The sequence below is a fragment of the Cervus canadensis genome, chromosome 4, assembly GCF_019320065.1.
Source record: "Cervus canadensis isolate Bull #8, Minnesota chromosome 4, ASM1932006v1, whole genome shotgun sequence".
Taxonomy (NCBI): Eukaryota; Metazoa; Chordata; class Mammalia; order Artiodactyla; family Cervidae; genus Cervus; species Cervus canadensis.
Window position 1 is genome coordinate 14,235,982 of NC_057389.1, and position 21,486 is coordinate 14,257,467.

Genomic DNA, 21,486 nt, shown 5'->3' on the forward strand with positions numbered 1-21,486 from the left:
TTGTTCTCCATTGCTTTTTCTTTCACTACATGGTTAAAGCTAAATTTCTTTACTTTAAAACCACTACAGTATTGTAAAGTAATTAGCCTCCAATTAAAATTAATTAATTAATTTACAAAAAATAGTATACATGAAGACTGGAGATACTGAAATCATTATACATTTTAGTTTCATATTTGGGTACTATTGGACTGTAGGCATAATGTTTTTATTTTTAATAAGAATGTTCTTTATTCTAAGGTGATAAGTATTTAAACAAATTTTCAATATTGATCTAAAATCATTGTTTCCTGTCTGTTCCTTAGAAGATAATCCTATTTAATTTTGTAAATTCTTTAGATATATAATAGGTCACTTCAGAAATTTGGAGTATAAACCTATTATCCCATATCAAGCCAGCCTCATTTCATATTTTTTTATCTAAATGTGAATCATTGGTGATGTTGTCTTTCTATCTTAATAGAAAGATTATTTCTTTGGTAAGTGTTTCAATGCAATGGAAGTGGATGCATTAAACTCCTCACACCCTGTGTCCACACCCGTGGAGAATCCTGCTCAGATTCGGGAGATGTTTGATGAAGTTTCTTATGACAAGGTAAATGTATGATAAGGATACAGTATGCACACTGAACTTACTGCAGTGGAGAGGTGATAGCCGGGGCTATGGGGTGACTTTCCCGTCACACGGACCGACCTGGATCGAAGGCTTTCTCTTCTCACTCAGGCTGCCCAGCGTCAACTGCTTTAAGGCCTAACTTTAAGTATGGCTTAAAATCCTGAAGATTATACTGTTGTCTCTTCTTCATTTACTGCCGTAAGTGAATATTCACAGTCTACAGAAACTTTTTAATTTATCCTTCAACAAATAGGTCTTGATTGGGCTTTAGCCTTGTACCAGGCAAAAGCACCTGCCCCTTTGTAGCTTTGGGTGCCTTCAGAAACAGTTGTCATGCAAAATGTGTTTAATAAAAGAACTGGAAATTGTTGCCAACGTGTAATAGTTGGGAGATTTTATATGAAAATCCATATTTCTGGCTTCTCCTTGAAGGAGAAAGAATTTTGGTCATACCAGGCTTCTATTTATTTCCCTTAGCAATATGGACTAGAGATAAGTTATGGCTCCTTAATGAGATTAGAATTCTGCTTTTCCACTTTCCCTTCCATTATCAACCATTTCCATTATCCTCACCGAGGCAGAGAACGTGTCATTTATCGTAAAGCTTGGCTGCTTTATGTGTAACAAAGAGAAAAGTATTTCATATTTGCATGTTCCCATCAATAGTGCAGAGTAGATAAAAGCAGACATAAAACAGACATATAAACACACACATAGATCAATGGAATAGAACGGAGCCCAGAAATCAACTCATGAATATAAGGTTCACTTATGAAAAAGGACCCAAGAATACACAATGGTAAATGGAGTCTCTTAAATAAATGATCATTTAGTTCTTCTGACACCATATCAAAGGGAATAAAACTGCACCACTGTCTTAAATGACTCACAAAAACTAACCTGAAATAAATTAAAGACTTAAATGTTAGGATCAGAAACCATAAAACTCCTAAATGGAAAATAGAAAAAGTTTCTTGACATGTGTCTTTGCAGTGATTTTTGTTTTTTTATATGTGACACCCAAAGCATAAGTGCATAAGCAACAAAGGCAAAAATCCACAAGTGGAATTACATGAGATTAAAAACCATGTGCATAACAAAAACAAAGTGAAAACTTTGCACTCTGTACTTTATTTTCTCCCTACTGAACGGGAGAAAATATCTGGAAACCATACATCTGACAACGGATTAATATCCACAATATATAAAGAACTCATACAACTTGATTACTAAAGAAAACAATCTGATTTTATTTTTTTTTTTACATTTTACTTTTTAATTTAAATTCTTTTCATGGAAAGGCATTTTAAATATAGCATTGTGTACCTGTCAATCCCAAACTCCCAATCTGTCCCTCCCCACCACCCTTCCCTCCTGATAACCATAAGTTTGTTCTCTGTGAGTCTATTAATATGTTCATTTGTATCGTTTGTTTTAATTCCACATATAAGCAATATCATATGACATTTGTCTTTCTCTGTCTTGATTTACTTCAGTTAGTATGATATAATTTCCAGGTCCATCCATGTTGCTACAAATGGCATTATTTCATTCTTTGTAATGGCTGAGTAAAAACAATCTGATTTTAAAAGCAGAAGAACCGAATAGAAACTTTTCCAAAGACAAACATATGACCAATAGGTGCATTATAAAGTGCTCAACATCGCTAATCATTGGGGAAATGCAAGTCAAAACACAATGAGACATCCCCCCACACCTGTTAGAATGGTTAGTCTCAAAAAGATGAATAACAAGTGTTGAGAAGATGTGGAGAAAGGTAACCCATGTGCACTGTGGTGGGAATGTAAATGGGTCTGGTCACCATGGAAAACAGGATAGAAAACAAGATATTACAAAATAGAGATATCATATCCAGCAATTCTACTTTGGGGTATTCAAAGAAAACAAAAGCAGTAGCTAAAAGAGAGACATGCACCCCGTGTTTCTGGCAACCTTATTTACAGTAGGCCAGATAGATGTTTCCATGAGTGTCCATTACATGGTGGAATATTCAGCCATAGAAAAAGGAAAGCTTGGTGCTTGTAACTACATGGATGAATCTTGAGGGCATTATCCTAAATGAATTAAGTCAGACAAATCCTGTATGATCTCACTTAGATGTTAAATCTAAAAGCAAAAACACATGAAGAGTGAGTTCATAGATTGGTGGTTGCCAGGGGCTTAGGGACAGGTGAAGATGTCAAAAGGTAAAAACTTCCAGTTATAAAATACATCATAGGGATATAACATACAGCATGGAGCTGTAGTTAATAGCATTGAATTGTGTGTTTGAAAGTTGCTAAGAGGAAATCTTAGAAGTCCTGCTCACAAGAAAAAAATTGTAACTGTGTCGTGATGGGTGTTAACAAGGTGTACTATGGTGATCCTTGTGCAGTATATGCAGGTAATGTATACCTGAAACTAATGTTGTATATTAATTATACTTCCATAAATTACATCTCACAAATCCTCATCCTGTTGGCAGGGATATGCACTCAATGCAGACCTTCAGGGACCCAGGCTCTGCCCATCTAGTGACTCTACCATCTCCTAGAACCAGAGAGAGAGACTGTCTCTACCTTGAGGGGACCTAAGACATTCTCTTGGAAAAGGAGATTTTGAGTTATGTCTTACAGATGAATTGAGGCTTTACAGGAAGTGAAGTAGGAAGGGTTTCCTAGGAAGGGGGAATCATGATTTCCTAGAAAACTCTGGGTGGTGTTTTGAGCAAGAGGGAAGGAGGAAACATTCTTGGTGGTTAGTCGTATGAAAAGTTCAGGAGGAGACAAAGAATGTGCGAGCATTTTTCTTATCCTTGGACTTCTGTCCCTCGTTTGTCACCTGTCTGACCACTGGAGGTATTTGAGTTTGTGACCCGTGGTCTAGGAGAATGGGCGAGGAGGGGAAAAGCTCTTATCACAGGAGTGCAGCGTCTAGGAGTTCTTATGCCCCCTTTCTCCTGTTGCTCTTGCTGGGCCAGTTCTCTGTGCTCAAGGCTGCCAAATGGGCTCTGCCATTTCTCACCTGTTCTCACCTTTGATTTCATCTCTCCCGACTCCTGCCTCAGAGGGGCGGCGGGAAAGCCACGTGGTGGTCCAAAGTCCCGTGTTTATTCTGCATCATCGCCTGTGAATCATGGGAGCCGGCAGATGATAGGGAAGCTTGAATACTGACAAAAAAATAGCAGTCCCGGTGACTAAAGCATGAAGAGTCGTATTGATCCCCTGCCTGAATCGATCCAGGTGTAACCCACTTTTTCCAATTGTTCCACAAGTGATCAGACACTAAAAATGTTACGGCACCTGCATCTTAACGAATGGCTCCAACATAGTGACGGTAGATGAGACGGAGGTGGACTCCAGCTAACAATTATTTATATGGTCTTTTCAGGGAGCTTGTATTCTGAATATGCTAAGGGACTATCTTGGTGCCGACGCATTTAAAAGTGGCATCATCAAGTATCTGCAGAAGTATAGCTATAAAAACACAAAAAACGAGGACCTGTGGAATAGTATGGCAAGCGTGAGTATGTTTTCATGTATCTCTGTGTTTGGGGTTGACAGGCTCATTGCCTTATTTTGTTTCTGTTCTGTACCACATTAATTCTTCTGAGAAGAATCACGAGTGGTGTCTTTCTTTAAAAGGACTGAGTGATGTGTTTATTTCTGGTTTTTAGATTTGCCCTACAGATGACACACAACACATGGATGGATTTTGTTCTAGAGATGAACATTCGTCTTCATCTGCAGTAAGTTTTAACATCTGTGTGTGTTACCCCAAAGCCCATCCTTTCATTCCATTTTCTTTGCAGGATAGCTCTGTGCCAAGCTTTCTGAGACCCTGGATCGTATCAGTCTCTCTGTAGATAAGGCTGCATTTAAACTATACCAGAGTGACAGCCTTTTACAGTTTTTCTTAAGTCTCTCTATACAAGGAAGTTGTCCAGCCTTCTTTGGTAACATCTCACTGATATTAATTTCTTCAGCTTCACTCTGTAAAGCAGTAGATTTATGACGTGCTTCTGTGGTAGATTATGACTATATCCATCAGGCTGTGTCGATTGTTTCCATAGCCCTTCATTTTGTGTGGGGAAAAAAAAAACATAGATGGTGTGAGCATTCTCAGGCACTTACGACGTGTCAGGCACGTGTGAAGCACTTACGTGTGTAATCTGCTTTATTCTTAACAATAAGCCTATGAGCAAATGCTATTACCCCTATTTTTACAGCTGGGGAAATGAAATCCAAAGGCATATGATTAGTAAATTGCAGAGCGGGGATTTGAATTGAGATCTAACTCATGTCTTTAACTGCTAAGCTATAAAGAATTCATAACACCTGAATCACAAAGCAGCCTGAGTCTCTGTTTATCTGGCCTTGTGGAATATTTTCACAGGTAACTCAATGTGAGCCTAGAGATTCAACAGAATTGTATCCACTAGATTTTTATTTTCTTGGCTGTTTTGCTTTCAGAGACAGATTTATTCTGTAGTTTCTAGATGTGTTCCGTGGAATGTTTTATCCTTTCATTAGCTCTTAAATATTATTTGAAAGCTTTTTTAGTATCGAAGAATAAATCCTCATTTGAGTTAATGGCTGGGTGTTGGGTTGCAGGCCACATTGGTTTCATCACTTGGGAAGTATGGGCTCTCGATGGAGCACTTTCCCCCCCACCTTGCTTGTTGGATAGACAGCATCCTTGCATAGGTGGTGCACACCTGGCCACTTTCTGTCCTTTCTCTCCCTGCCTTCATACACATGCCTGCTCTTGTGCCCAATGCCAAAGCCAAAGTCTGCCCAGGAGAACCCGGTGTGGTAACTGTTTTTAAGACAGAAGAAAGGGAGAGAATGAAAAGCGAATAGTGGGTGCTCTGGTGGATATGCTATGGCTGGAGCCAGCAGGGGAAGGGAGCGGGCTGGGGGCTGGGAGCAGAGGAAGGGGCAGAGAAGAGCTTCACTGGCTGCAGCCCGTGCAAGCTCAAGCTTGGACTCTCTTCTTAGAGGTGGGTCCAAGTAGTTCATGTATCTGCCTTTTTCTCATAAACCAGCACTGGCGATGGGAAGGCCTTGATGTGAAAACCATGATGAACACCTGGACGCTGCAGAAGGGTTTTCCGCTGATAACCATCACCATGAGAGGCAGGAACGTGCACATGAAGCAAGAGTACTATGTGAAGGGCGTGGCCGGTGCCCCCGAAACCGGGTAATGTTCACAGGGGGAACTCATCTGTTGCCTCCGTAATGACGTCTGCCTGGTAGGATGAACCCTTATTTTTGAACTAGTGCCCTTACCTTTGTTGCAAAACACGTTAATCAAATCTAAATGCCCTGTGAAGTTGACTTACACCCCACCATCTTTTCAAAAGGATAAAGATGATACATAATTACTTTAACATTCTCATGATTTGTAGTTAGACATGATGGTAATTTTCAGTTACTGGATTGAAGTCAGCTCTAAGCATTTGTCACTAGATTACAGCAGTGCCTGTCAGTAGGGTTGGATCTCAGGACGTAAACATTAAGGTGATTTCCGGGAAATGCAAGAGACTTGATTCTCTTCTTTGCCAGTCTGATTTGGATCCCCAAACCTGTTTGTCAGCTTAACACTGCAGAGGGCATTGCTGGAAATGAGACACTGCAGCTTGACTGATGCTGGATGGACACTATTTAAATTTTTTTTTTTTTTTTGAAATGATTTCAGACCTCTGGAGAAGTTATAAGGAGAGCAAAGAATTCCTGTATATTCTTGGTCCAGATATGTGTTAACTCTTTACCACATTTATATGTCTACATATAACCTAAAATATCAAACAGTTTCAAAAAATATGATCTTTATTTCTCTCTGTATATATGGCAAACATATATTTTTAACTGTTTAAGAGTAAATTGGAGACATGATTCCTCTTCATTATGAAATGCTTCAGTGTGTTGTTCAATTGTTAAGTCATGTCCAACCCTGTGACCCCATAAACTGCAGCACGCCAGGCTTCCCTGGCCCTCACTGTCAACTGGAGTTTGCTAAACTCATGTCCATTGAGTCAGTGATGCCATCCAACCATCTCATCCTCTGCTCTCCCCTTCTCCTTTTGCCTTCAATCTTTCCCAGCATCAGGGTATTTTCCAGTGAATCGGCTCTTCGCATCAGGTGGCCAAATTATTGGAGCTCCAGCTTCAACATCAGTCTTTCCAACGAATATTCAGGGTTGATTTCCTTTAGGATTGACTGGTTGGATCTCCTTGCTGTCCAAGGGACTCTCAGAAGTCTCCTCCAACACCACAGTTCAAAAGCATCAATTCTTCGGCACTCAGCCTTCTTTGTGGTTCAACTCTCACATCCGTATATGACTACTGGAAAGATCATAGCTTTCACTATATGGATCTTTGTTGGCAAAGTAATGTCTCTGCTTTTTAATATGCTGTCTAGGTTTGTCATAGCTTTTCTTCCAAGGATCAAGCGTCTTTTAATTTCCTGGCTGCAGTTACTATCTGCAGCCCAAGAAAATAAAATCAGTCACTGTTTCCACTATTTCCCCATCTATTTGTCATAAGTAGTATTTTCTAAAAAGAAGAAAATTGATTTATATAATCACAGAACCTTTATCAAAATTATGAAATGAACTTGATACAATACTATTATCAAATGTATCAACCTTATTCAACTTTACTCAGTGGTCCTAATCTTGTCTTTATAGCAAAAAGAAAAAAAAAACCTGCTTCAGAATTTAATATAGGATCAGATTGTATTTCTTGTCACATCTCTTTAGTCCTTTGATTTCTGAACCAGTTCCTCAGTCTGTCTTTCTTGACCTTGATATTTTTGAAGAGTCGAGGATAGCTATTTTAAAGAATGTCCTTTAATTTGGGTTTTCTGCTGTTTTTTTTTTTCACAATCAGATTCAGCTTGTGCATCCTTGGCAGGAATTCCACAGAAGTGATGCTGTGGTCTCCTGAGTATAGGATTTAGTAGAAGGCACATGCTGTCAACTCCTCCACTTCTGGTGGTCTCACTTTTAAAGTCACGCCCCCTGCGATCCCTATGAGACTATCAGGGCTCCCTTGCACCCAGATTCCTAGCTCTATTTATTCAAGGAGTCCAAGAAGAATGAATCGAACCCGAACTGGCAGCTCCCACAAAGCTGGAAATGGGCTGGGGATGTTTTGAGCTCTTAACTCAAGCTGTTTGGGGTACCATCTTTCTTTGAACAAGCCAGCGCCTGGCACATGGTAGGTGATTTAGGAATTGCTTGCATTGAATCAGCAAGTGACCTGCCTGTCTTCCTTTTTCTTAGGTTCCTGTGGCATGTCCCACTGACATACATTACCAGCAAATCAGATGCAGTCCAGCGCTTTTTGCTAAAGACAAGAACAGGTAATTTATTGTGGACCTAACTAGCTTACTTCAAGAAGGAACTGTTTAAATGTATAGGATTTAGATAATCAGTTTTCCTGGGTATTTATCTTGGTTAAAACAAAAACGATTGAGTCAGACTTCATCTTCAGCAGATCCCTGACTTTCAATTTCTAGTAAAGAATATAGGTTTGAAAATACTGTCTGGTTGCAAAAAAGAAGGCCAATATCTTGCCAGGTAAGGAATAAAACTGTTGAGTTATATAACGCTGAGGAGGAGAGACACTTCGAATAATCACCCCTGACTTTAACACTGATGGGCTGTATCATACATGTGGCCTGAAACATGGCAATGTTCTTACAAATCTATAAATCTAACAAAATTCGTGTCTTAAACTAGTATTGGCTTTTGTCTATCGGGATGCTGTTTTCTGGCTTCTAAAAGCAGTGTGTTCAATATGAAACTCATTTCAGTGTTAAAAGTTGTTGGGTATTAAACCTGCCTTTAGTTTCCTTGTCCAGTCTGTGATCAGAAAAGCTTTTACCAGTCAAGAGAGAAAACCGAGCCGTGATTTACTTTATTTGCTCTAGATGTGCTCATCCTCCCAGAAGAGGTGGAATGGATCAAATTTAATGTTGGGATGAATGGCTATTACATTGTGCATTATGAGGATGATGGATGGGACACTCTGACTGGCCTTTTAAAAGGAACACACACGGCAATCAGCAGTAACGATCGGGCCAGTCTCATTAACAATGCATTTCAGCTTGTCAGGTAATGCAAGCCCCCCTCACAGTCGTGGTTTATGCCTGAAAGCTGCTATTTTCATTCAAATCTTTGATTTCTAAAGATGAAAATGATTGATTGCTAATAAGTTGAAGGATGTTTTCTCCCAAGTTCTCCTAACGATTCAGGGTTGCTTTTGGCCTCAGGATTACCTCCTATCTGTGTCTGCTGAGGACCGAGGTAAAGAAAGGAATCTGTATTTTAATCTTTTTCATTAACAGCTTGGATCAGATGAAGGCAGAAGTGTAGAAAACCGGGAGACCGACATCCCAGAGAAGCCCCTTGTCTGGCCTTTAAAGCCTAGCCCTGCAGCTTTTCCTGGCCTTGCTGTATGTAACAGATCGGGTTTCTCCCTGCTGGGTGAAGGCTTCTTAGAAGCCTCAGGTCGCCCAGACCCAAGCTGTCGTCATTACATCTCTTGGACTAAAGGAGAGCAGTCCCCCTGTCCCATCCCCACGATACCCCAAGCTGGATGCCTGGACGTCACAGCATCTTTATGGCGTGTAGCTCATAGAACATGGTCCCGCCAAGTGATCTTTGAGTGGGTGAGGATAATACTCACTTTTTTTTGCCCCTAGCATTGGCTTTTCAGGAAATCTTCCCCCTTGCCTAAAACTCAAACTTCTTCACTCTTTAGGTAGAAGTGAGGTCTAAGAGGAAACCCCCACGTGGGAGAGAATACTGTGATTCTCGGCCTCCATGTCTCTCGGCTCTAAAATGTTGAGTTCTTCCTTTTTGGGGGGCTCTTGAGGTGACAGAAAGCAGTGAGGGATAAATTAGGGGTTGCTTATGAAGCCGTTTCTGCCTGCCTGAATATATATATTCCCCTCCACAGCGCACCGCTGCTTAAATCACTGTGTTTACTTACGTGCACATGTACCCTACCACTGAGGCTTTTAAGACCAACTCTCATTATAATGACGAATTTTTTAGATCTATATTCAGTTTCTTTTTGTTTTGTTATTGCTTTTTTTTTATTTGTAAAAATTAAAAAAAATTTTTTTAAATTTTAATTGGAGGCTAATTACTTTACAATATTGTGGTGGTTTTTGCCATACATTGACATGAATCCACCACGGGTGTACATGTGTCCCCCATCCCAAACCCCCCTCCCACCTCCCTCCCCATCCCATCCCCCAGGGTCATCCCAGTGCACCAGCCCTGAGTACCCTGTCTCATGCATTGAACCTGGACTGGTGATCTGTTTCACATATGATCATATACATGTTTCAGTGCTATTCTCTCACATCATCCCACCCTCGCCTTCTCCCACAGAGTCCAAAGTCTGTTCTTTTACTCAGTTTCTTTTTGAAACGGAGATGAGGATGTGTTAACTCCAGGGACTCATTCTGGTGACTGAGTGGCAGCCTCTCTGGTGAAGCTTCCTGAGGGATCTTTGATCCCAGTTCCCATTTCACTCTGGCAGTTCAGCGAGGTTCGATGTTTCCTAGAGGGACAGATGCTGACCTGCTGCCATTGCATCTTAACCACAACCAGTAGAGCTCCACTATTATATGTGGTTATATAATATATTACATTATATTATATATATTACATGTGGTTAGCGCTACTATTCGAGAAAGTTCCTTCACAGTGCAAACATATCACATGTTGTGTTATATGTGACAGGAAAGCTGTTAGTGTGGAGGTCATTATCTGTAAGGAGTTGTCTATATCTGACTGAATATTTTGCTGGAAGCTTGTTAAAATAACTTTTGAAGCAAACAGTTGATTTCCTGGATTTTTCTTTCCAACTGCTAACCCCGGTGTCTCCTGAACAGCATTGGAAAGCTGTCGATTGAAAAAGCCTTGGATTTAACCTTGTACCTGAAGCATGAAACTGAAATCATGCCCGTGTTTCAAGGTTTGAATGAGCTGATACCAATGTATAAGTTAATGGAGAAGAGAGATATGAAGGAAGTGGAAACTCAATTCAAGGTAAAAGGCTGGAATAAACCAAATAGTTTTTAGATAACCAGTTTGCTTTGGTGTGGGTGTGGAAAAGATTTCTTACCGTGGTGTGTATTTTATATACATGTCTGGATATATTTTAAAGAAAATCGCAATTATCTTCATACCTGAGTTGACCCGTGAAGATTTTGGTTTTATTTTGGCACTAAAAACAGGCCTGGCACTGTTAGATCCTGTTCTTAAGTTTCAGGGGCTTGTCATTCCCTCATGTGGCTGATTCTTTATGTCATTTTACTTCTGTGTTGTGATGGTTGCTCTTAAGATTTTCTGGGACTCAGGTACTCAAGCAGGAGGCACGCAGTTGTTACTTTTGCAAAATGTCATGAAGTCTCGTATAATTTGCTCTCAAAATGTCGCATCGACTGTCTCTTTTAGTGTGTTTTGAAAGTGGCAGCTCATCCTGATTTTAAGTAGGCTAAGTATATGTCTATAAGATAGTTAGGGAAATACTCGAATCATTCACCATTTCTTGCTTTTGACCCCTTTTATAATTAAATAGAAACTGAACCGCATGGTTTTGAAAATCTGAGTTGGACTGAGCTTTAAGAAACAATCCCCATCACCCGAGGGTGTACTGAACTCTATAAACCACGAGATGACTGGTGACAGGTGTGGCTTTCCCGCAGGCCTTCCTCATCAGGCTGCTGAGGGACCTCATTGACAAGCAGACGTGGACGGACGAGGGCTCCGTCTCCGAGCGAATGCTGCGGAGTCAGCTGCTCCTCCTCGCCTGCGTGCGCAAGTACCAGCCCTGCGTGCAGAAGGCAGAAGGCTATTTCAGACAGTGGCAGGAAGCCAATGGAAACCTGAGGTCTGTTTTTATTGAGCAACTAGTTTGTTCATCGGAGAAGGCAATGGCACCCCACTCCAGTGCTCTTGCCTGGAAAATCCCATGGACGGAGGAGCCTGGTGGGCTGCAGGCCATGGGGTTGCGAAGAGTCGGACACGACTGAGCGACTTCACTTTCCCTTTTCACTTTCATGCATTGGAGAAGGAAATGGCAGCCCACTCCAGTGTTCTTGCCTGGAGAATCCCAGGGACGGCGGAGCCTGGTGGGCTGCCGTCTATGGGGTCGCGCAGAGTCGGACACGACTGAAGCGACTTAGCAGCAGCAGCAGTTTGTTCATGTAAGGGGTATCTTTTCTGTGTTCCATCATCATGACTCAATGTTGGGGAAAAAAAAGAAACAAGTATAGATAAGACTGTTCTGGTGTTCTTTGGGGAAAGTAAATTTTTTTTTCTTTTAGATTTATCTATGCCCCTCTCAAATTTCTGCTTGAAGAAATGCTAAGAGGAAACCTCTATGCACAAAAGTCAAATATCTGAACAGTTAGAATGGGATTAGAATATTTACTGGATTTTTTTGGTATAGCCAAGGATACAAAAGGGCTTCCCTTGTGGCTCAGCTGGTAAAGAATCCGCCTGCAATGTGGGAGACTGGGGTTCGATCCTTGGGTTGGGACGATCCCCTGAGAAGGGAAAGGCTACCCACTCCAGGATTCTGGCCTGGAAAATTCCATGGACTGTATAGTCCATGGGGTGGCAAAGAGTCGGACACGGCTGAGCAACTTGCAGTTCACTTCACTTCAAGGATACAAAGGTGGCTTACTCAGGTGTCTCTAGTGGTAAAGAACCTGCTTGCCAATGCAGGAGACGCAAAGAGACACAGGTTCGATCCCAGGGTTGGGAAGATCCCCTGGAGTAGAAAATGGCAACCTATTACAGTATTCTTGCCAGGATAATCCCACAGACAGAGGAGCCTAGCAAAGTCAGACATGACTGAGTGCACACATGCACACAAGGATACAAAACCTTATTAGAAATGAGACAGCTATGCTAGACAGGAACAGAGGCAGTGCCTCTCTCGTAGTAGCTTTTCCAGGCCTCTCAAGCTCCTGACAGGTGGGGAGGGGACACAGGGGTATGGGGCAGGGGTCAAGTCCTTTTATATTTGCGGCTTAAATCCCATGCAGGAAATACTAAGCTAACAATATACGTACTTGCATTTAAAGAAGTGCCTACAAACAGTGGTCCTATTGGGTTCCTGACTTTTGTTCATGGACTTCATCTTAAGTCTAGTTTGAATTTTTTTTCTTTTGTCTTGGAAAGTGACTACCTATTGAGTCACTTGGCATCATTCAAGTATGTTAGAAACAGATGTATTTAAAGAAGTGGCATAAAAAAATAAATAAAGAAGTGGCATTTCACAGTATATTTTTGAGAAAGCTACTTAAAACCTAATTTCAGTTACTCTTTCTTGCCTCTTTATAAAATGTTGCTGAAGGAAAGAGGTTATTTTTGTTTACGTTTCTGAGCACACGTCTCTTGATTGTGGAGCTGGTTTATCATTTTGTAATAAGTAAGCCTCCTGCCTGAAAACACACTTTCTTCATCCCCGACTCACCCTTGGTATGCTCTTTTCCACAGCTTGCCCAAAGATGTGACCTTGGCAGTGTTTGCTGTGGGGGCCCAGACCCTCGAAGGATGGGATTTTCTTTATAGTAAATACCAGTCGTCATTGTCCAGTACCGAGAAAAACCAAATTGAATTTGCTCTCTGTATCAGCCAAAATAAAGAAAAGCTTCAATGGTGAGTATTTCATTCATGTTCATGTAGCCAAAAGGAATTAAATGAGAGCAGATCCTTCTGGCATCTATTTTTGTTCTCTTGGCCAGGAACCGTGTTTTCTGCTGGGAACATTTATGCAGGAGGGCGCACATCTAATGTGTATGGTAAATAATTAGGGAGCAGCGGGTGTCAGGAAAAATATTTTGAGGAGTATGTATTTGTGTATCTTTAACACATTTAGAAATATATACTTGGTATACTTATTTAGCCACTTGTGAGCAAAAAGAGAGAATATATGAGAAGGGGTGTTGTAAATATAAATGTTAGTTTTTATTATTATATAGCTATAGTGAGTTTCTCAGGGCTCTTTTATAACTTAGATCAGATTTTTTTTCTTTCACAAATCATTGTATTAAAAAGTTCAGAACTTTTTCGGGGCCTCTTCATTGCTAACACGTCTCTTAATCATTCTAGGCTACTAGATCAAAGTTTTAAGGGAGATGTAATAAAAACTCAAGAGTTTCCAGATATTCTTAGAGCTATTGGCAGAAACCCAGTGGGATATCCGTTGGCCTGGCAGTTTCTGAGGGAAAACTGGAACAAACTTGTGCAAAAGTAAGTCGTGCCAAAAACTGTGCTGTGACTGGGAAGAATTCCTGAAACTCGCTGTGTTTTAGCCGAGTCTGTCAAATAATAGGGGTTATCTAGAGGGATTCTTTTGACTGAAGATAGGAGGTAGAGGTACCCAAAATATCCTTAGAAAATACGAAACTCTAATTCAGTGCTAACTAGTGGATCTGGGTGGTTACGTTTTTCATGCCACGTGGAATAATCTCTTCCTGTACCCTGGGCCCTATATGAAGCCTTCTTCTGCACAGTTCAATCCAAGTCTATTTAGTACTTCTGCTCACTGCATCTGCCCTTGTAAGTAGCACTTGTTTCTTGTGTCATTTTCTTTTGGGTGCTTTATTTTTTATTCAGTGGCTGGTGTGTGTATTTTTTACAACTAGATCTTAGCCCCTTGGAGCTAAGGATCATGTCTTATCTTTTTCATGCCTAACTAGTTTCTGGTTGATTGCTATAACATATGTTGAGGCACTTAAAAATACATATGGAATGAGCAAATACTTCATAATACATTTTGACAATTTCTATTTCTAGGTTTGATCTTGGCTCAAATTCCATAGCCTACATGGTAACGGGAACAACAAATCAGTTCTCAACAAGAGCACGGCTTGAAGAGGTAAAAAATAAAATAAAATAAAAAGCTTTCTTTTTAAACCTAAGTGACGGTTAGCTAATACGTTATCTAATAAATAGGGGGTCAGCAAAATACTTGAACGGCCTGCTGAGTTAGAAATGAATTTTGTCACTGAGTGCATGTTATTTCTGGATGTGTGCTGTGTTCAGTATGGTGGTTTTGATTTTAGCAAAAAATAAGTTACAAATAATTGAAAGCTGTGCCTCTCCCCAAACATGTTTAGAAGTCTTAGCTCTGCCATTGGAAACTTTAGGGCTTAAAAAATTACTTTAGACATCTAATCCCTGTTTAGGATGTTAAAAGTGATTATTTGAGGAATAAGTGACTGAAGTGATCATTAGTTATTTTGAAAGAGGCTGGTCTGGAAACTAGGTTCTCCACTATTCAAGCTCGTGGTTTCCCATTACTTACTTTATGTACTGTCTACTTTCAGAAAGAATTTTAGGCCACTTGTAAGGTCTATATATAAAATAATGTTAACCAAAAAAGCTGCATAATGTTCAGAAAGAGGTAACTGTATGAGGGATTTATGCTGAGGACAATTTATTGCAATTGTACCCTAAATTTATCACAGCTTCCTAGCAGCCAAGGAAAGATGAGAAAACAGTATGAGTTATTGTCAGGCAAGAGAGACCCATGGAACATGCAAGTTTTCCACAAAAGCAAACTTTTCAGTCTTAATGGGTCATTTTGTTGAGGTGCACTTGTGTGCTCAGTCACTTCAATTGTGTCCGACTCTTTGCGACCCTATGGACTATCGGCTCCTCTGTCCGTGGGATTCTCCAGGCAAGAATACTGGAGTGGGTTGCCATGCTGTCCTCCAGGTTATCTTCCCAACCTAGGGATCGAACCCTCAGCTCCTGCAACTTCTGCATTGCAGGCAGATTCTTTACCCATTGAGCCACCTGGGAAGTCTGGCTCATCTTTAACAGTGTTCTCTATAGTAAAGTTGTAGAACACATTTTACATGGCTTTAAAAATGTTGCATTTAGATAAAAGCCGGGAGCCTAATATAAACTTTCTTAGGAATGGTTCAATTATGTAGTTCCATGATCTAGTTTGATAGAGACTGCTTTGAAAATGGAAAAGAAATGTGACAACCCTCATTTCTCCAGTTTTTCGGCAGTCTCACCCAGGCTTGTAAAATTAACTTGCACACAATAATTCAAGCTTGACCTTCTAGTGAGGTCTACGGCAGAGATACTTTGTGTGATGACTGCAGGACCAGCCAGGGGCTGTGACCAGATGTGCAGTAACAAAAGATTTCATTTATTGATTGATCATTTATTTTCTCAATAATTCACTCAAGACGTACTTCATTCTTACTCTCCAGCAGTTACGGTTTTAGGTCAGGGCTACAGTGATGAAACAGGATATACAAAGTCCCTGCCCTCACAGAGCTTATATTCTACCGGGAGAATCAGACAGTCAGGGACACATCAGCCTATGCCGGGTAGTTATATGCCCTGAAGATGAATAAGGCAGGGCAAGGAGAGTGAGTGACTGGGTAAGGGATGATGCTGTGTTCTGTGGAATGATGAGTGGACGTGTGAGCAGGTGCAGACGGAAATGGAGGCGTCTAGGAGGAGAGTGTTGTGTGCAGAGGAAGCATCAGGTACAAAACCCCTGCACCAGGACATGTAAATGAAAGCGCCTGACATGTTTTCAGGTGGAACATGTCCTGCTGACATTTAAAATGCAGGCACCATCCTGAGCCCGTCCTTCCCTTCGCCTCCAGCCCCTCCTAGAGTCCTCTTGGCCCTGCTTCCAGCTTGTCCATCCTCTGCGCACCTCTCTGCTCTTAGCGTGGCGAAGCCTTTCTCCTCTCTTGCCTGGGTCTACGGTGGTAACCTCCTGACTGGCCTTCCTTCTGCCATTTGACCAGCGCCAAACTGTTTTGCATCCTGAAAACTGAAAACCCACCCACGGCAGACTGACCCTTTCTTGGAACTCTTGCCCGTTGCTCTTGACATCTCAAACCTCTCCTTCCCGTGTGGATGAGTCCACGATGACCCGGCCCCTGCCCACCCCTCCGCTCATTCCCGCACACTTCTGCGCTCACCGTCTCAGCCACTCAGTCTCCTCCTGCCTCTGGGCCCCACCGGGTGTTCCTCCCGGCTCGAAGCCTCCACGCTTATTCCTTCTTCTTCCTGGCTTGCTCGGTCCCCAGCTTTAGACTGGAAAGGTTCATTTTATTCTGCATAAATTCCCCAAGCTCAAGTGTCATCACCTTTGCAGACCACTTTGTCAAAGGCAGGCCACCCCGTCCCCAGTTGCCATCATGGCCTGGGCTTATTTTCTCCACCGCGGTGCAGAGTCATCCTAGTTCACTTCTTGTCTCCTCTGGCAGACTGTAAGCTCCATGAGGACAGGGTGCTTGCCTGACTTATGGCCTCATCCTCAGTGTCTTGCAGGTAACTAAGCCAGAGGGATGAGTAAGTACCAGAGTCAATATTCATGAAGAAATGGATGTGGGTGAGTCCCTGGGCTTTAGGTCCCTAGACCCTCTGGGCTTTAGGTTCTGCACTTCACCCACATTACACAACAGCGTCCTCACCAATGCTCTGCAGTGTTACAGACGAGGAATCCGAGTCCCAGAGAAGTTAAATCATTTACTCTACCCATATATCAGGCTGCTCATTGCACAGAAAATGTTCTCAAGGAGGCAAGTGTGATTCATCTATGTCTTCAGCTGAGATGCTGGATTTCCCAAGGCAGATGAAGATAGGAGTGAAAAATCTGGGTCCAGAAAAGCTGAAGGGCAGGGGTTAACTACGGGCTTTGTTAGAGCTCTTGTAGGTCTTTTTTAGTACTATCGTGTTAAGCTTCTTTAGGACTAATTAATTTGACCAATTAGTAAAACCGTTGATGTGGTTCAACTGAAGAGTGCCCAGAGTGATTTTTTTTATTTTTTATATTTTATTAAGTATAGTTGATTTGCAATGTTAATTTTTGTTGCATAGCAAAGTAACTCAGCCACACACTTTTTTTTTTTCATATTCTTTTCCTTGATGGTTTATCGCAGGATTTTGCCCAGAGTGATTTTTTAAATAGCATATTAATTAATCTTTAATTCCGATAGAAAAAAAAATAGGTTGAGCTACAGTTTAAGGCAGGACAGTGAAGTAGGGTGTTCTCTAGGTTGTTATAGTGGGAGGACATGCCTTCAGCTCACTGAAAAGTTCTACTGAGGTTTAATTTTAAAACAACCCTGAATCATTTAAAATTGGAATTCGATCTTTCAAAAGCCTATTCTTCCCCACCTCCTGTCCCCAAACTTATGATATTATGACATGGATTTTTAAGGAATTAACTGTCTGGAATCCATGCTGAATAAATAATACATCTTGGCCGAGACTTGCTTCCTGTCTACAAAATAAAAAATTGATGGATTAATGCTGTGAAAATTTATGGGAAAAGGTTAAGAACCCCTGATGGTGAGAGAGTGTAGCACAATGGTCAATGCTGTTGCCAAGCCAACCTATTCCTCCTGTGAGCTTAAAGGGGATAAAACACCCAGCAGAGAAACAACAGCAGATATTTTCAAGGAGATAGCCAAACGACTCTTATCTCTCTAAAACCGTGGGGAGTGTTGTGTGGATTTTATCTTGAGGGAACAATACATCAACTGTGGATTAGGAGAAAAAAAAATTGGCAAGGTTTGGGGTATTACCACCATAACTTGCTAAGAACCCCGCTCCTTGCAGTGTTTCTATAATAACATACGTGGCCAGGGCCATAGAGAAAGACCGCACTTTATGTGGCTGAAGCTGTTTGGCTTGGCAAAGAAAAGATTCTGCACATTCTGCTTTTTTCAGACACGTTTAAAAATGTTGAGTTTGCATCAGTGCCTATGTCACAGACGACACATAAAATAGATACACAAGATTAAAACTTAATTATAAAATGGTAAACGCCGAAGTCTTTTAGAATCTGGCAACTGTGAATAAATTTTTAAAAGCTGCAGAGAAAGAAAAAAAAAAAAAACACAACACTTGACATCATGAGGCATGAGCTCATTTCAGAGCTCAAGTTTATGTACATAATCGTATCCAGACACCTGGCCCTGCCTTCTCTGTAGAATTTTGACAAATGCTGGAATCCTGGCTTCAGTTTGAACTAGCCTGAACTTACATTTGTGTAACTTGAAAACAAAATTTTAAAAGCCCGATTTTTCCCCCACAAGGTAAAAGAATTCTTCAGCTCTTTGAAGGAAAATGGGTCTCAGCTCCGTTGTGTTCAGCAAACCATCGAAACCATCGAGGAAAACATACGCTGGATGGACAAGAATTTTGATAAGATCAAAGCGTGGCTGCAAAGTGAGAAGCTTAACCTGCTGTAATGTTCGGCTCTTGGCCGGTTCCTGTGATGTGTAATCTCCAAACTTTCGTTGAATGTGAATATTTTCAAAGTGGAGATGGGCCAGCTTGGCACCCACTGAAGATGCCTCTTGTCCCTTCATTTCACCCCTTCCTTCTCGTGAAGACCGGTTGCTTCACGTTTTCCTCAGGGAGTTGCTGCCACTACGTGTTCCATTATAGGTGTGACCCCGAAATGTACACCCAGGTGGGGGATTCCCTACTGTGGAGAAGTAAAGTTCCTGATTCTTCTTACATTGTATACTGAAGCCCCGTGGTCTACACACCCCTGCTCCCCACGCGTCTGTCATTCATATGCTGCTGCGTCAGTCTCCTGGGAAGGCTCTCAACAGTGATGATGACTGAACCATGAACCCCTGGGGTGCTGACTGAACCATGAATCCCCCCTCTCCATCCCACCTTTCTCCCGCTTGCTGCTTGCCCAGGGGCTGACCTGTCCGGCCACATCATGAGGCTTCCCTGTCCTCCAGCTTCGGCTGAACTCCCAGGAGGGCAGATCAGAGCTGGGGTTGGGGAGAGAGCAGGTGAGGGTCTTTATTCCCCTGGTTTCCTTGCAGGTAGCCTCAGGCTGGCCTCCAGCAGAAGGGCTCAGCTCCAGGGCGGTGGCCCTCTTTCCCGCCAGCCTTCTGCATCTCTGGGCTAGTGAGATGCTTCCTCCTCTCAACTCTGCAGGGGAAAGCGGAAGCCTGGCTTTCGTTAGTCCTGTCTGGACTCGTGGTTTTCATACAGCCTGCTCATATTCTTGTTTAAAAACAAAACAAAACAAAACCCCCACAAACCCCTTCCGTAGAGCCCTCCTGAGATAATCCTAATTAGAGGGTGCCATCTATTTCCTCAAGGCTACTGACCAGCAGTGGCCCTCCTGAAAGAGCAGACAGCTTTCAGGTCTAGAAGAGAAACCTGTCATTGCAAGTTGAACCTGAGCGCTATTGATCCTTCGGTAGGTGATGCTTCCCTTCCCTGTTTCTTATTTGGTCTGGTTTCAGTTCAGTTCAGTCGCTCAGTCGTGTCTGACTCTTTGCGACCCCATGGACTGCAGCACGCCAGGCCTCTCTGCCCATCACCAGGTCCCGGAGTTTACTCAAACGCATGTCCATTGAGTCGGTGATGCCATCCAACTGTTGAAGAACTGACTCATTTGAAAAGATCCTGATGCTGGGAAAGACTGAAGGTGGGAGGAGAAGGGGCCGATAGAGATGAGATGGTCTGGCTTATAATCCCTAAATAACTTGTTGTTGGCGCTTACTGCCCTCGGGCACTGCTCTAATAAATGTAAGCTACTGTGAAATGGAAACTACTTGCTTATATCAGCCTAAGCGAAGACCAGGTATGGTGTTGGAACTGAAATCTTTTATGAGTTTAATATATTGCAAAACTTAAAGGAATAGGATATAAAAATGTCAATGTGTTCTAATACACTACGGAATAGAAGGTCTTTTCTGGACATAAATGTGTTTATAATTCCATTTTCATACATACTGCCTGACTTAATGGTTTAAGAACTAAAAAAACAGAAATCACTGGTAATTTCTACCCCCCAGGTGTGTTCCTTCTAAAAAACATACAAAGCCAAGATTTTAATGTAAAATACTTTCCTTTAATTGCATCTTGTATCTTGAGTAATGAAACATGGAAATAGTGGTTTTCGGTTTTGGTCACCTGAGGAACCTGTGTTCATTTGCTTTTGGAGAAGTCCATTTTCTAAAGAGACACACATCACCACAGCAATGTGCAAAACCCTTTTTGGTAATAAAAAATGTTATTTACCTCTAAGCAAATATTTGCAATTATTTACTGCAAATTAGATGGGTAAAAAGGACTGATTTAGATCCTGTAGCTTACTCAGTTCATCATTAATTACCAGCAGACAAGACACCCAAGTCTTGAAGACATTTTGAATAAACAAGAAGGCATATTCAGAGAACCTTAAATAAATGTTTACTTTCACAGGTATTTCTTAAATCTCTAGATTTGGTATGTAATTTAAAAAACATTATATATGCGTGTAAATTAGTAATACTGGAGTCAGATCTTTGCAAACACATCTGTCAATGTCAAAGGTTTCACCTTTTTTTTTTTTTTTTAAACAAAACAGCTTTGTACTACCTATAGACACATAGTTAAAATCCCTCAGGAAAAGTGTTTATTTTCTTGTTAGTGCCTTGAAAAGGTCTGTTTAAATTACCATAATCCTGGCTTATATTTCCCATTTTAGACTAATAATGCCTTTATCTCTCATGAAATGAAGACAGAGCATTTGAAGTGGATGAAGTTTGCAATCTCAGGCATATGCATGATTTTTAAAGAGAATTTTTAGACTGTATTAATAGACTTGGATACCCATTATAAGCAGTATTGTTATTTAGCTTGCCTCCTACCCCATTAGATAGTATCAGTGATACTTATTTTTAGTGAAATTGCTAAGTCCTAAGAAATAGTTTAAACAGATGCGAAGGAAGGCTGTGCTCTCTGAAACCAGGAATTCCAAATCAGTTTTATGATATGTACCTGATATCTTTTCCTGCGTTCACTATCAGAAAATGAAGATGGGATTTTG

The 21,486-nt window shown here is 41.3% G+C and overlaps 1 protein-coding gene across 5 annotated transcripts in view; it reads left to right on the top strand.

Annotated features, from left to right (window-relative positions):
• The window catches only part of ERAP1 (endoplasmic reticulum aminopeptidase 1), a 99,936-nt gene extending 78,923 nt beyond the window's left edge, over positions 1 to 21,013 (top strand). For all 5 annotated transcript variants that reach the window (XM_043464591.1, XM_043464589.1, XM_043464593.1 and 2 more), the window contains exons 8-19: positions 464 to 595; positions 4,007 to 4,138; positions 4,293 to 4,364; positions 5,664 to 5,818; positions 7,905 to 7,984; positions 8,555 to 8,738; positions 10,532 to 10,688; positions 11,348 to 11,532; positions 13,149 to 13,310; positions 13,764 to 13,904; positions 14,451 to 14,532; positions 18,737 to 21,013. In XM_043464591.1, coding sequence (XP_043320526.1) covers positions 464 to 595; positions 4,007 to 4,138; positions 4,293 to 4,364; positions 5,664 to 5,818; positions 7,905 to 7,984; positions 8,555 to 8,738; positions 10,532 to 10,688; positions 11,348 to 11,532; positions 13,149 to 13,310; positions 13,764 to 13,904; positions 14,451 to 14,532; positions 18,737 to 18,892 — 1,638 coding nt within the window. In that variant the 3' untranslated portion in view covers positions 18,893 to 21,013. The remainder of the gene's footprint in view (positions 1 to 463; positions 596 to 4,006; positions 4,139 to 4,292; positions 4,365 to 5,663; positions 5,819 to 7,904; positions 7,985 to 8,554; positions 8,739 to 10,531; positions 10,689 to 11,347; positions 11,533 to 13,148; positions 13,311 to 13,763; positions 13,905 to 14,450; positions 14,533 to 18,736) is intronic.
• The last annotated feature ends 473 nt before the right edge of the window (positions 21,014 to 21,486 follow it).